The 12,577-nt window shown below is 40.5% G+C and overlaps 2 protein-coding genes across 3 annotated transcripts in view; both read left to right on the top strand.

Moving 5' to 3' along the window:
• Positions 1 to 354: 354 nt before the first annotated feature.
• On the top strand, positions 355 to 4,774 carry zgc:195245 (protein FAM107B; the record flags this gene model as incomplete). The annotated part of the gene is given in 5 exon segments (XM_014019720.1): positions 355 to 493; positions 1,837 to 1,864; positions 2,251 to 2,401; positions 2,492 to 2,636; positions 4,143 to 4,774. Coding segments are annotated over 5 exon segments (453 nt in total). The 3' UTR covers positions 4,248 to 4,774.
• Positions 4,775 to 6,506: 1,732 nt separating this feature from the next.
• Positions 6,507 to 12,577, top strand: part of inavaa (innate immunity activator a) — a 10,071-nt gene continuing 4,000 nt past the window's right edge. For both annotated transcript variants that reach the window (XM_014019709.1, XM_014019702.1), the window contains exons 1-7: positions 6,507 to 6,606; positions 10,354 to 10,450; positions 10,927 to 11,060; positions 11,143 to 11,265; positions 11,360 to 11,594; positions 11,673 to 11,726; positions 11,998 to 12,223. In XM_014019709.1, the coding sequence (XP_013875163.1) occupies positions 10,387 to 10,450; positions 10,927 to 11,060; positions 11,143 to 11,265; positions 11,360 to 11,594; positions 11,673 to 11,726; positions 11,998 to 12,223 (836 nt within the window). In that variant the 5' untranslated portion in view covers positions 6,507 to 6,606; positions 10,354 to 10,386. The remainder of the gene's footprint in view (positions 6,607 to 10,353; positions 10,451 to 10,926; positions 11,061 to 11,142; positions 11,266 to 11,359; positions 11,595 to 11,672; positions 11,727 to 11,997; positions 12,224 to 12,577) is intronic.

The following is a 12,577-nucleotide window of genomic DNA, read 5'->3' as shown; positions in this document are numbered from 1 at the left end:
AGGTAAATAACATGACTCAGACAAGTCTTTAGATAAAACATAGAGTCACAATTGGGTTGATCCTTTTAAAAGTTTTTGTTAAACAACACAGTTTAAATATATCAAACATGTAAAAATGTATTTATTTATTTTACTCAGAACTCTGCAGGTTCGCTGGGAGATCAGTCGACTACTGTGCCGCCTCAGTTTTAAGCTGTATTTGCGTCTGCAGCGATTAACTAATTYAGCATTAATTCCACGTGTGGGGGTTGTGAGGTAATCTTAAAAGGCGTAATGAGATTTCTACTACCACAGTTGACCACTGCTACAGCACACCAAGTCCGTTTGAGTTCCTCCACAACAACATGTTGACCTTGGGTGGAGAAGAAGGAACAGTCAAGACTGAGGGAGGACATGTGATTTCTCCAAGGATGGACTGAGACAGGGACACAGACACAGGACAGAAACAGCAGACCTCCACCATCCTGCCATGGAGGGGTCAGCTGTAAGAAAAGTGAGTTCTTGCTGGTTATTTTTTTTTTCTTTTTACGACTGGGTGAGAGGTCAGGGTTTAAAGGCCTGTATTGATGGGTTATCTGACTTGAGTTTACAGTCCTGATTGATTTTGATGGACGTTTTAKGTGCTCATTCATTTAAGGAAACTGTTCAGTCTTGTTGACAAGCTAAGGTTTCTAAATCTGATGCCAAATAAATACCTTATTATCTATTTAACTCCCTTTGTTTGGAACAGTGAGTGGTGTTTGACTTTTTGATCAATGAGTAACCATTAAACATTCAGCTTTTTTTTGGTCCTCATAAACATTGATTGATTGTTTTATTTACTCAGGAACAGGTTGAGCTAYATGTGTTAGAACATAAAATTGTACAACTGAAAGTAGCTTAAAAAAGGTCTTAGATAAAATAAATATCCAAGAGCTTTTTTCTAGACCAGCACTGACAGCCTGAAAAAACAGGTGAGATGTGCTGATCTTTGAATCAAACACCTGTCTTAGTCACTGAAATCAATTTAATATTGTCTCGATGAACGACATGCATTTTATTTTATTTTTTTTAGCCACAGACAGAATTTTCTCTGTAATCCACCTGAGTCCTGCAGGTCCTGACTGGAACAATGCTTCGGTCAGGTCAGACACCTGGCAGCTCATGTTTCCTGCAGGAGCCTGGCATAGAGACAGGATGTGGAGGCTTACTGTATGTCCCCTGCAGGATCCGTGAAAAGAGTTTCAATCCCCAGAGACCAAGCCAGAAGGATCCGAATGCTCAGCTATTGGACAGTTTTTGACAGAAACTCTCTTTTTTTTAAATTGGTGTGTGTGACAGAGAAAGAACTCAGTCGCCTGGACTCTGACCATGTACCATCTGCTGCTGCCTTTGTGGGATCCTTTTCTCCAGGTTATCTGGTTTCACCAGGTTCTGTAATGGTTTCTGCCTGATTGCGCCACAGGAGGATGTCAAGTTTTCATTCCCTGTTGTTTAGTTTGGAGTGAAACGTGTTACCAACATGTCACTTCTTTCTTCTTTTTGATCGCCTGTAGAGTTATATTCTCGCTTTGCCAAAGACCATCGCAGTCAGGCCAAAACCTGCGCGAGTCTTTGAGGACAGCTGTTATGTCACCTTTGTAAACACAGATCACCTGCTTAAGCAGCACGTCAGGCACTGTCACTTTTAACTCTAGTCTAAATTTAACCTTTGTCTAAGGAGATGATCAAAACCGAGGTAATTCTGCAAATTAGTTCTGGTTCATCAGAGACGTATTTGGTTCAATTTTTGGCTGTGAAGTTTTTAATTTGAGGGAAAACTGACGTTTTTGTTGTCTTTCTTTCACAAATTCACAGAAACCTGGATATGGACCAAACAAAAAAGGTATCAAAAATGCACATAAACTTCCTGTGAATTAAAATACAACCAGTTCACATTCAGCTAACAGAAGTTTGAAATGTGATCACTGAAACTATCATCGTTTTGTGGAAGATGTCTGAGTAGTTTGATGAGTGTTTTTAAATGCTGGAATAACTAAATCAACTACTATTGGTGTTAGACAGTCGTTGGTTCGATAAAATCATCCTAATTATTCAGAATATATCAGCAAATATTAACAAGACAAAATGATTTGATGGTTTGCTTTGAATACTGTATTTATAAAACATCTTTCAGACCATGAAAGAATTATTGATGGCAGTGCAGTTAAAGGTTTATGTGATAATATTATCTAAGTTGTTAAAATTTGACGCTCTTCCTCTTTGTTTTAGAAACCCCCGTAGGCCATCTGCCTCTGTCTCGTAACTCTGCAGCAGACTCCGGCGGTGCTGAAATCAGTCCACCTAAAAAGCTCAACGGCTCCTCGGCAGAGATTCCCAGCTACCAGAATTTGCACCGAGAGCTGCTACTGAGCCACAAACGGTTGGTCAAACACTGCCTTACACTGAGCCTGGATAGATGGTCCCAGTGTGTTGTTTTGGAGCCTAACTGTGGCCTTGACCACCTGCTCAGGGGCCTGCTGCTGGAGGAGAAACCGGAGCTGAAGCGAGTTCTGGAGCAGCGCAGACTGGAGCTGCACAAGGAGGAGGAGATGGCTCGACAAAGGCCTTCAGATCTGGAGACGGAGCTCCGCAAGAGGCAGCAGAAGCTGCAGGAGGTCAGAAACTGAAGTTACTCAACAACAGTTTCACACTTCAGCAGTTTCACATTTAGATAAGCTTTTTGTGCTAAAATTTATGTAAAAAACATAATATGAGCTGGTAAGTACTGGGTACGTATTTGTTACAAGTTAAATCCTGAGTACATTTCTATGTAGACCCAAYTGTATTATGAAGTGACTCGTAACACTGTACTTAAGTGACACACACCAAGTAAATACTTGGTACTTACAGGGTACATAACCAGTACTAACCAGGTACATACCTGGTTTTTACAGGGTACATACCTGTTACGTACTTACAGAGTACACACCTGATAGTGATGGGGTACATACCTGGTACTTACCTGGTACTGACAAGAAACATACCTAGTACTTACCTGGTACTGACAAGATACATACCTGTTACTTATGTGGTACTTACAAGGTACATACCTGGTTCTTACCTGGTACTAATTAGGTACATACCTGGTACTGATGGGGTACATACCTGGTACTTGTGTGGTATTACATACCTGGTACTACCTAGGTACATACCTGGTACTTACCTGGTACTATTTAGATGCATACCTGGTACTTACTTGGTACTACATAGATACAAACCTGGTACTTACCTCGTACTGACAGAATACATATCTGTTACTTAAGTGGTACTTACAAGATACGTACATGGTACTGATGGGGTAAATACCTGGTACTAACTAGGTACATACCTGGTACTTACCTGGTACTGATGGAGTACATACCTGGTACTAACTAGGTACACACCTGGTACTTACCTGGTACATACTTGGTACCCACCTGTTACGAACAGGTTACATAGACTTAAGAGGTACTTCCAAGGTGCATACCTGGTACTTACCGGGTACTGATGGAGTACATACCTGGTACTAACTAGATACATACCTGGTACTTACCTGGTACATACTTGGTACCCATCTGGTACTGACAGGATATACACACACTTAAGAGGTACTTCCAAGGCACATACTTGGAACTCACTGGGTACTAACTATGTACATACCTGTTACTTACAGGGTTCATACTTGGTACTGACAGGTTACATACCAGGTACATTCCTGGTACTTACAGTCTTTATACATGGAAATTACAGGATTTATTTCAGGGACTTACATGGTATATGTAGTGGGTATATGCACATGATACATGTAGAGTTTGTACCTGGTATTTGAAGGGTAAATACCTAGTACATATTCACTTGGTATGTACAGACTTGCTATGCACATACAGTATTTGGTATGTTCATCCTTGGTGCATAAGTAAGTACTAGGAACTAACAAGGTATGTATCTTCTCACCTGGTAAGTAAAGAGGTAGTGGAAAATGTCTTTCATGTGGAAAGTGTTGTGGAAATAATTTTTTTCTCTTAGTTCTCAGAAGTTTTAATCTTTAAACAGAATTTGGTCCTAAACTCTCATTTTTCTGTCAATACCGTGAAGCTGACTGTGAGTCTGTTTACTGAACAGTCTTTTTTTCCCGCCATCAGTACGAGCAGGAAGAGATAAGACAACGAGAGAAGGAGCAGAAGATCCCAGAGTTTGTCCGTGTCCGGGACAAACTGAGGCGTACACAGACTTTTGAGCAGCCCTGAGTGGCTCCCAGCAGCCGGTGCAGCCTCTCACCAYTGTGGCCCTACAACCTTTATGCTCACTGCCTACCGAGCTACACAAACCAACCTACCAGAGACAACAACTAATAGTTTCTGACGACTCAACTCAGACAAATTAGTATGGAATCATGCATGCAGATTTAAATGTAATACATTTTTTTGACATTTCTTCTTAAAACTTTTGTTTCTGGTGAGGAAATGAAGTGCTCAACTATTTTATTTTTAAGTAAAAAGTTGCATGTTGATTCATTTTAGTTTGGTATAAGTACCAGTGTTCAGACTGAAGTCGTTTCTCAGATTGTGATGCAAAATTAACTGCTGGTTGTATCATATCAGCCTGTTTGTTATTAACCAGGTAATTACTGCTAGCAGAAACATTCTCACTGTTTTGTATCAAAAACAATTTCCCTCCAACATTACAAAAATTACACATTTGTTTACCTGTTTCTCCTGATTTTTGATGAGTGTGTCTGTGTGTGCAGTGGAAATAAAAGGCTTTATGGTTTGGAGTGATGCTTTGCTGCATTGGACACAATTCAAAGCTCGGGATTGGGGGGGTGGGGGGTGATTTGCAGGCAGCTCCTCTCCCAGAGGACSCTCCCAGTTCTTTCACATGGATATGGGACTTTGTTTAATTAGCTAATCTTTTCATTCCATCACGGGTCGAGCGGAGCAAAAGGACAGGCCATCTGGTGGAGCCTCTTTAGCCTATAGGAATACCCAAGGGCCTGGTAAAAGAGACTGCAGACATTTGGGAAAGTCGCAGAAGCCACCAGCTGAAGGTTGTTGAAATAGCTGCTTCAAACATCAGGTTATTTTGTCAGGGTTTCACATACAAAATGACAGAGCTGAAAATAACTTTTACAGGCAGATCAAGGTAATCACTGTCTGCAGCATCATTATCACTAGCCTCTTCAAAACCTTTGTCCCTGTATTTTGTTATGAAGCTTTGAAAAAAAAAAACATGTAAATTGCACAGCAAAACATAAGGCTGACTCATAATGTGCTTTGGCCTTTGGTAATATTTTTTTTTCTTTTTGCAGGACACAGACTAAAATTACAGGAAAATGTGAGGAAAAAAATAGGAAATCAATTGGACTTTGGAGAAACACGTGAGAAAATCCAGCACTTCTTAGCACTCTATAGCTCAAACTTCACAGCAGAAACATGATGTTTAAAGTTTAAACAATGTAAATGTAAAATTAAGTATTTTTTTCACAGTTAACTATGTCTTTAGCCRCTCTAGGACTTAAAACTTTCAGTCAAATCCCCACAAAATCCAGTGTGCACACCCAAACTMTCCTTGACCTATTTTATATTTTAGATCAAAACATTGTCTATAAAACTGGAAATTAAGTCTTTTAAACTTGTCACATCTTCTGTATAYAAAACGCTGTAGCAACATACAAAATTCACGTGAATAAAACTTGTATTACTATGCACCAGCGTTTGAATTAGTATCACCTATTTATTTCACACTTCACAGAATATACAGTATAAATACTATCAAGAGAGGCAAAATCATAAAGCTACACACCAAATAAACCAAAACAAGAAAAATAACTCCAACTTGATTAAATTTACATAAAATAATCTTTGTTTGTTTGTTTGTTTGTTTGTTTGTTTGTTTGTTTGTTTGTTTGTTTGTTTGTTTGTTTGTTTGTTTGTTTTTATATTGATCAAGTTTGTACATAAAGAGAAGCTGTGAACCTACATTTTATTGATGAAATCACCGAGTCTTAAAGTATTTTTTTCTATAGGTTACAAACATTCAGTAGGCTGAAGTTACATCAGTGCATCCATCCATTTTCACAATTTCTATCAGGACTAGTCGCATTTTTTGTTAGAAAAAAGGAGTGAGAGTGACTTGTTTGTTTTATTTTATGTATTTATTTTTAAGTATAACTCGTCTTTACTCATAATGCAGTCATCTTTTGTGCTTCTTTTCAAATTAAATACCCCCTTCCTCTCAGACAGACGCGTGCTGTGTCAATACATCAGAGTGTGCCTGGAAAGTTAGCTGAGACGGACTAAACCATTTCTTTTAAACTCGCGGGGGGGAGGGGTCATCTTTAGCAGTAAATAAATCGAAAAGTCAAAAATTCTTCCAAAACGAGAAATCATGCTGACTCCTATAAATATCAAAGTTGATATTAAAGAATATAGAAAGATTTAATCTTTAAAAATAGGTTATTTTAACGATTAAAAAAAATCCCCCTCCCCGCGCTGAGAAAGTGGAATGGTCTGAAACAGATGGCTTCTCTCCCTCACATCTGACCGGAGAAAGTTATAAGTCCTGCGGCCTCGGGAAGGATGCTGTAGAGGAGAACACCTCTATAAGGTTTGTAAAATAAACTTTTATGTTATTGACGACCTCAGAATTACAACACTAGTGAAAATATTCTAGGGGAGATGAAGTCTGTTGATGTAAAAAGTCGCTAAACTTTACATAAAACTAATAAATGGTAGCTAATTAGCTAACATTTTTACTAATAAACCGAGTAAATTGTTATGTTATGTTATGTTATGTTATGTTATGTTATGTTATGTTATGTTATGTAAAACCTTTTTCATGGTTATACTGAATATATTTTGTACAAAATAAAAAGTAATAAAAAGTACAAAATAACAAAAAAATGTGCCAAAATCACCCTCAAAGCATTTATTTTTGCTTTTTTTCTATGGCTGCTAATTAAAATAATATTTTGACCATAAGAATTAAATTTTCTATAAAGTATTTAAAACATTGAGTTTTAAAAGCAGGACATAGGATTTTTTAATTGTTATTTTATTTTAAATCATATAAAAATATTTGTCCAAGCTGTCTGGTGAAGCAGCTGCAAGTGATGAAAACAGACAAACTCTGAAAGATAGTTTGATTATTGGTGAATCACGAGCACAGGTTGTGGGACTTTTCTGTCCACAGCAGCAGAATAAACACACAATCTCCTCCGGGCCACATGCTGACAGATGTGAAACAATACTGTGGTGCTGAAGACCACACCTCTGAGTTGTTATTACCCTTGGAGCCCCCCTGGTTCATTTGTTTGTTTTTTGAGGGGAAGAAGCTGTAATCACATCCTGTAAGTGGTCTGAACTGACCATGGCTTTAGGAACGATGATTCAGAGGGATGTTCGAGTTCGATCCAGCCTCTGGAGAACAATGGAGCCGATCCCTTCTTGTCACTGGGCTGTCTGGTCAACATATGGCATTCAGGGACTGGGAGCAGGCTGGCATAACGCTTATTACCTCTGCATTGTCTCTGTCAAGAAAACTAAGACTTTTATGACATTTATTGATAAAAGTTGGTCAATTTAGGAGGCTGATAGGGTTTTAGAGTTCTGGTTTTAGATATTTGCATACTTTTGACTATGTTTTGCTTTCTGTAAAAACTTAAATACTCATCACTGCTTCTTAAGGCAAACAGCTCTCCCATTGTAACACAACACCTCTTTTCTTTTCTCTGCTGCCCTCCCCACATTGATTGATGCACTTTTCTCCCAGCAGTCAATATTGGAGTGGATCCTTTTTGCTGAATGGATTTTGGCTTTTTGTCAGCCTCTGAAATAAAGCATGCTGAAAAGTCGTTCGGTTTCTTCCATAGTATCAGCATTCAGTGGGGAATCTTAATTACAGGGTTCGAACAAGGCCCCGGTCTGGTTTCAGGCAGCCCTCGCCGTTTCCTCGCTGAAGCTGGTCCCCGTTGGTAATTCCAGGGCCGACCACAGTGGTAATGAGCATGGAGGTGGTGGCTGCAGTCCAGGAATACGCAGCTCCGAAGGCTCATGGGAAAGGGTGGTGGGAGAAGTCTGGGAGACAGAAATGTCTTGACATAAACATCAACTTCCGTCGACGTTACACGGTCACAGTCCGGTGAGCTGCGAGGCTGGGAGGTACAGCCATCTTTGTGTCATCTTTAGGGACGATCAGACTCTTCCCTCAATTAAGATGCTTGTTTACATCTGCCGGGTGGAGACAGCGTTATCAGCACTCATACCCTCAGGACAKGAACTACCCATCCTGTCACACGCAATCCAGAAACCTTGTGTTTTTGGCTCCACACTCCTACAACTTCAGGTTCGTATGAAAGTGATGACAAATGACATTAGTGTTTTGGCACTGAGCTGCAACTCCAAGTGAAAGTTTACCCCAAACCCACTCACTCACTCAGCCTAAACCCCTCCCAACCACAGACTCGTGTGAAAGTTTTCACACACTTGTGGGTTGTGAGTGTGTATATCCCACAGCACTCTTGCCTGTGGCTGGATTAAAGTTGACGTCTTTAGTTTTGGATTGCTGCAACACGGAGCCATGTGTCKGCGAGTACAGCAGGCTTTGACCTCGCACGCTTAAAACTCAAGTCAGCACCACTCCTTCTCCTTCGCTCCCTGCCTCTCAGTGCAGCTTCGTCCCAGTAACCGGCCTAATATTGCTGCTCGAGCTCGAGAGCTGTCAGCAGATCTCGCGAACCACAGCACATTTCTGAGGCCAGTCGGTTGATACAGGCCTTTTGTTGCAGAGTTGTTTTACTGACTCAAGCTGCTCGGCTTATAGGCTCATTGTGATAGCGGTTGCTCATAGCTGTGTCAGTTCACATGAGTTGTTGTGCTGAATGGGTCGGACCTGTGGGATAAACGGTGATATCCTGTCAGAGGAGGTTCTCATTCACGTGGGCTTTGAGTCCTCGTCATCTCAGCAGGAAAACGCCTGATATCAATCTCCAAACGCAGCAGCCGAGACAGGAGCTGAGGATTACACAGAAGAAACACATCATTGTTATTTCTGAACAAAAACACTTCACTATAAAAAAATAATACAAAAAAAAGTCTATAACTCAGCTGATATTACAGATATTGAGCTTAAGTTCAGTGTGGCACTGTGAGTCATCCCCAGCATATTTATTTATTTACTGTTATTTAACCAGGCATCACAGATCTCTTTTTCAAGGGCGGCCTGGGCCTGAAGGCAACCTATTGTACATTTTTGGGTACATATACTTTGAGTGCAACACATCTTCGCTTTAAACTTTGGCATTAGCTGTTGGAGCCGATTGATTATCCTCATGACTGATTTTATTCAATAACCAACGATTTAAAAATATCAAGATAAAATTTGGAGTGGAAGTAGCTGAGAGTCATCCACAACACATACTACAAATTCTAACAAATCCTTCTCAAAATCTTGCCCGGTGCATGAGATTATGCATATTGTCATTTATAATCCCCGTTTATCACAAGATGATCTCAGTTTGAAAGTCTGGCATGAAAAATATGAGGTGAATTTACCTGGTATTTACATGTTTATAATCTTATGCAAGAAGCTTTTTTAACGTGTCATTTCCTGTCGAATGTGATCCTCTGGGATTTTTTTTTTTTTTTTTAGATTATTTTCTGGTTTTTGTGTTGTTTTTCTCTTCTGGCTGTTGTTTCTCTCTGCAGCTACTTTTTGCTTAATATCATTCACATGCTGTTTGTAGAACAACAACAGCGCCTTAAACATAAGCAGCTCTCAGTGCGTAAAGTGAACTAGGTAGTGTTGTGCAGGAGTCAGCAGGGACCTTGTGACGTGATGCCGCGTGGACAAGCCCGGCACTGAGACATTCTTCCACTTCAAAGCCCCCAGAGGACTCTCTGGACACTGGTTGAATAGAAACAGAGAGGGGGAGAACAGGTGCAGTCCACAAGTGGGGGTCATTCCCGCTGCCATCTGCTTTCTTTTTGGGGGTCTGGGCTTTTTTTTTAAATGCCCTCTACGCCTCATGGCGACACGCTCCCCCAGCCAGCCGCCTCGTGCCCCGTAACCATGGCACCACAGTTCAGATGAACACCCCCCGCACATGTGCCGAGTCAGCCGCGGAGGTCTGCCTCTTTTGTGATTGCGCACAGGAGAGAAAACGAGGAGGAGGGGGGAGAAGCAGAGTTGATTGGATAAGGGTGTAAAAAGAACACCCGCCAGTCATTCACTTCTGTTAAGTAAAGCAGCAAAGGGGAGTGAATAAAGCCATGTGGCAGGATAAACAAAGGGGGAATTATTTAAAAAAAAACATCAAACTTTGCTCATTTGAATTAATTTTGCCCGTCCCAACAGGTCGTTACAAAAACCCGTGAGCAGAAAGTCAAGATGACGAGCACTGAGAGTAAAGAGGAGATCAGCGACACAGACAGTGGCATCATCGTACACTCCGGTAAGGAAAACACAAAAGCAGAATCTTCATTAGGAGTGTTTATCAGGTTCAAACTTCAAGTGATGATGAAGGCTGCAACATTAAGAAATAACAATACTTATGATAGCTCAGGCTGAAATGAGTTTTACAGTTTACATCAGTATCTGCACACTAACAGTGAACTTGTTTAAACACAATAAAACACCCCTCTGACATCATCAAGTAACTTAAAACAAGAACAAAAACACTATGATGAAGGTATTTAAAGGTGCTGGCTTATAAATGAGTAACCATAAATAACTATAGTCTTATTAAGTACATACTGTATATTCTATAAACTCTCAGATGCAGCTCATGTGAGAATCTTAATATTATAAAAACTTTTCTGTTAGCTGCAGAAGTATAGTGGAATGTCTTTATTTATTTTTGTTGTTTTTCATTGTTAATGTTGAAAAGGAAAGGTTGTGTGTGTGTGTGTGTGTGTGTGTTTAATGCAGGTTCAGACAGCCCCACGTCGCCGGTGAAGGACCTGGCCACCCACACCAGAGCTCTGAAACTGAAGCACCAGTCTCTGGAGGAGCGCCTGGAGCTCTGCCTGCTGGAGCTGCGAAAACTCTGCATCAGGGAGGCAGTAAGTGACCTCTGCAACACAGAGACGCTGTGGTTTTCGCTTCATTTTGTTTTTAATATTTTTTTTGCATGTGTGTGTACAGGAGCTAACAGGCACACTTCCTTCAGACTATCCTCTGATGCCTGACGAGAAGCCGCCTCGGGTTCGAAGGAGRATTGGAGCGTCGTTCAAACTGGACGAAGAGCTGATCCTTCAGGATCAACAGGTACATCCTGTATATCATTTTTACACAAAGAAAAGACGTGAACTGTCATTCTTTCGCTTGAACTCTGAGTTTCAGTTAGTTTTTTTCATTGTAGGATTCAGAGTTACAAGCGCTAGAGACYGACTTGGCGGTCCAGCGACAGATTTACGAGGCGGCCCGTAAGCTCTCCCTCGAAGGCAACCTCACTAAACCACAGAAGAAGAACAGGCTGCAGCAGTGCAGAAGGGAGGAGAAGAAAGTGAAGGACCTGCAGGAGGCCGTGCTTCAGCACAGAATCAAGAGCGAGTGCAATTCACCATCCGTCTCCATGTCAAGCAGCCAAAACAAAGGTGAGCCCCTCTGCTGCCCCCTTCAGGGTAATCAGTGTAACACTGCGACAGAAACACTGACACGTGTTTTCTGTACAGATATGTGCATGTCTGATGACAGCTCCCTCTCTGATGTGGTGGCTCTGGATGAGGGTGAGTTAAAGTCATATYTATATCCTAAGAAACACAATTTAACAACATTTAGTGAAAAAAAGTTATGAACTCCATATTGRGGGAGATTTTGGTGCAAAATTGTTGATAAGCTTTAAAGAAACAAGCTGAGATTCATCCAGTTTAACAGTGCCTGGTCAGTTTTAAGTAATATATATTTAATTTTGAATTAATATCAGTGTATCAGCACGTTTAGTTCTTATTTTATTTCCATAACTTTGTGTTTGTTGTATTTTTTTTTTATCCGTCGTAGACGTGGACTCCTCATTCCCCCTCTCACCTGCAATGCTGGGCACTTCCTGTTCAGACCCCCTCCAGTTGTCAGATGAGACCCTGCAGTCGTCCCATGAGTCTTCAGGGCAGACCGGTGTGGAGTATGAGCGCTCTCCCATCCARAACTCTCCGTGGAAGGAGTCCAGTCTGGACCAGCCTTACCACAGGGCCACAAAAATTCAGTTTGCCACCAGGAGCAGATCCAGGTAGGAAGCAGATGTGAATTAGAGGGAAAGTGTTGTTTTTCTTCATCTACATCTACAAAATAATGTTAACAACCTGGTTTATGGATATTTTTCACCATATGCTTGTTTTAATTTGCCGTGTTGTGATTGTTGTGTACTTTTTGTCCTGTTTCATGTGCAGTAAATGTGCAGTAAATGTCATGTTCTGAGTTATTTGCTACTCTTGTTTTTTTTACATTTTTATCTTATTTTAGTTTACTTATATTATAATTTTTTTTACCTCTTATCTTATATTTTTTAATGTTCTGATTTATTTGCTACTGTTGTTTTTTACATTCTTATCCTATTTTATGTGAATTTTAGAATTTTTGGTCA

Source organism: Austrofundulus limnaeus, unplaced genomic scaffold (genome assembly GCF_001266775.1).
Source record: "Austrofundulus limnaeus strain Quisiro unplaced genomic scaffold, Austrofundulus_limnaeus-1.0 Scaffold3, whole genome shotgun sequence".
In the NCBI taxonomy this organism is placed as follows: domain Eukaryota; kingdom Metazoa; phylum Chordata; class Actinopteri; order Cyprinodontiformes; family Rivulidae; genus Austrofundulus; species Austrofundulus limnaeus.
The sequence above is the reverse complement of the archived record's forward strand: the minus strand, read 5'-3'. Positions and strand labels throughout refer to the sequence as shown.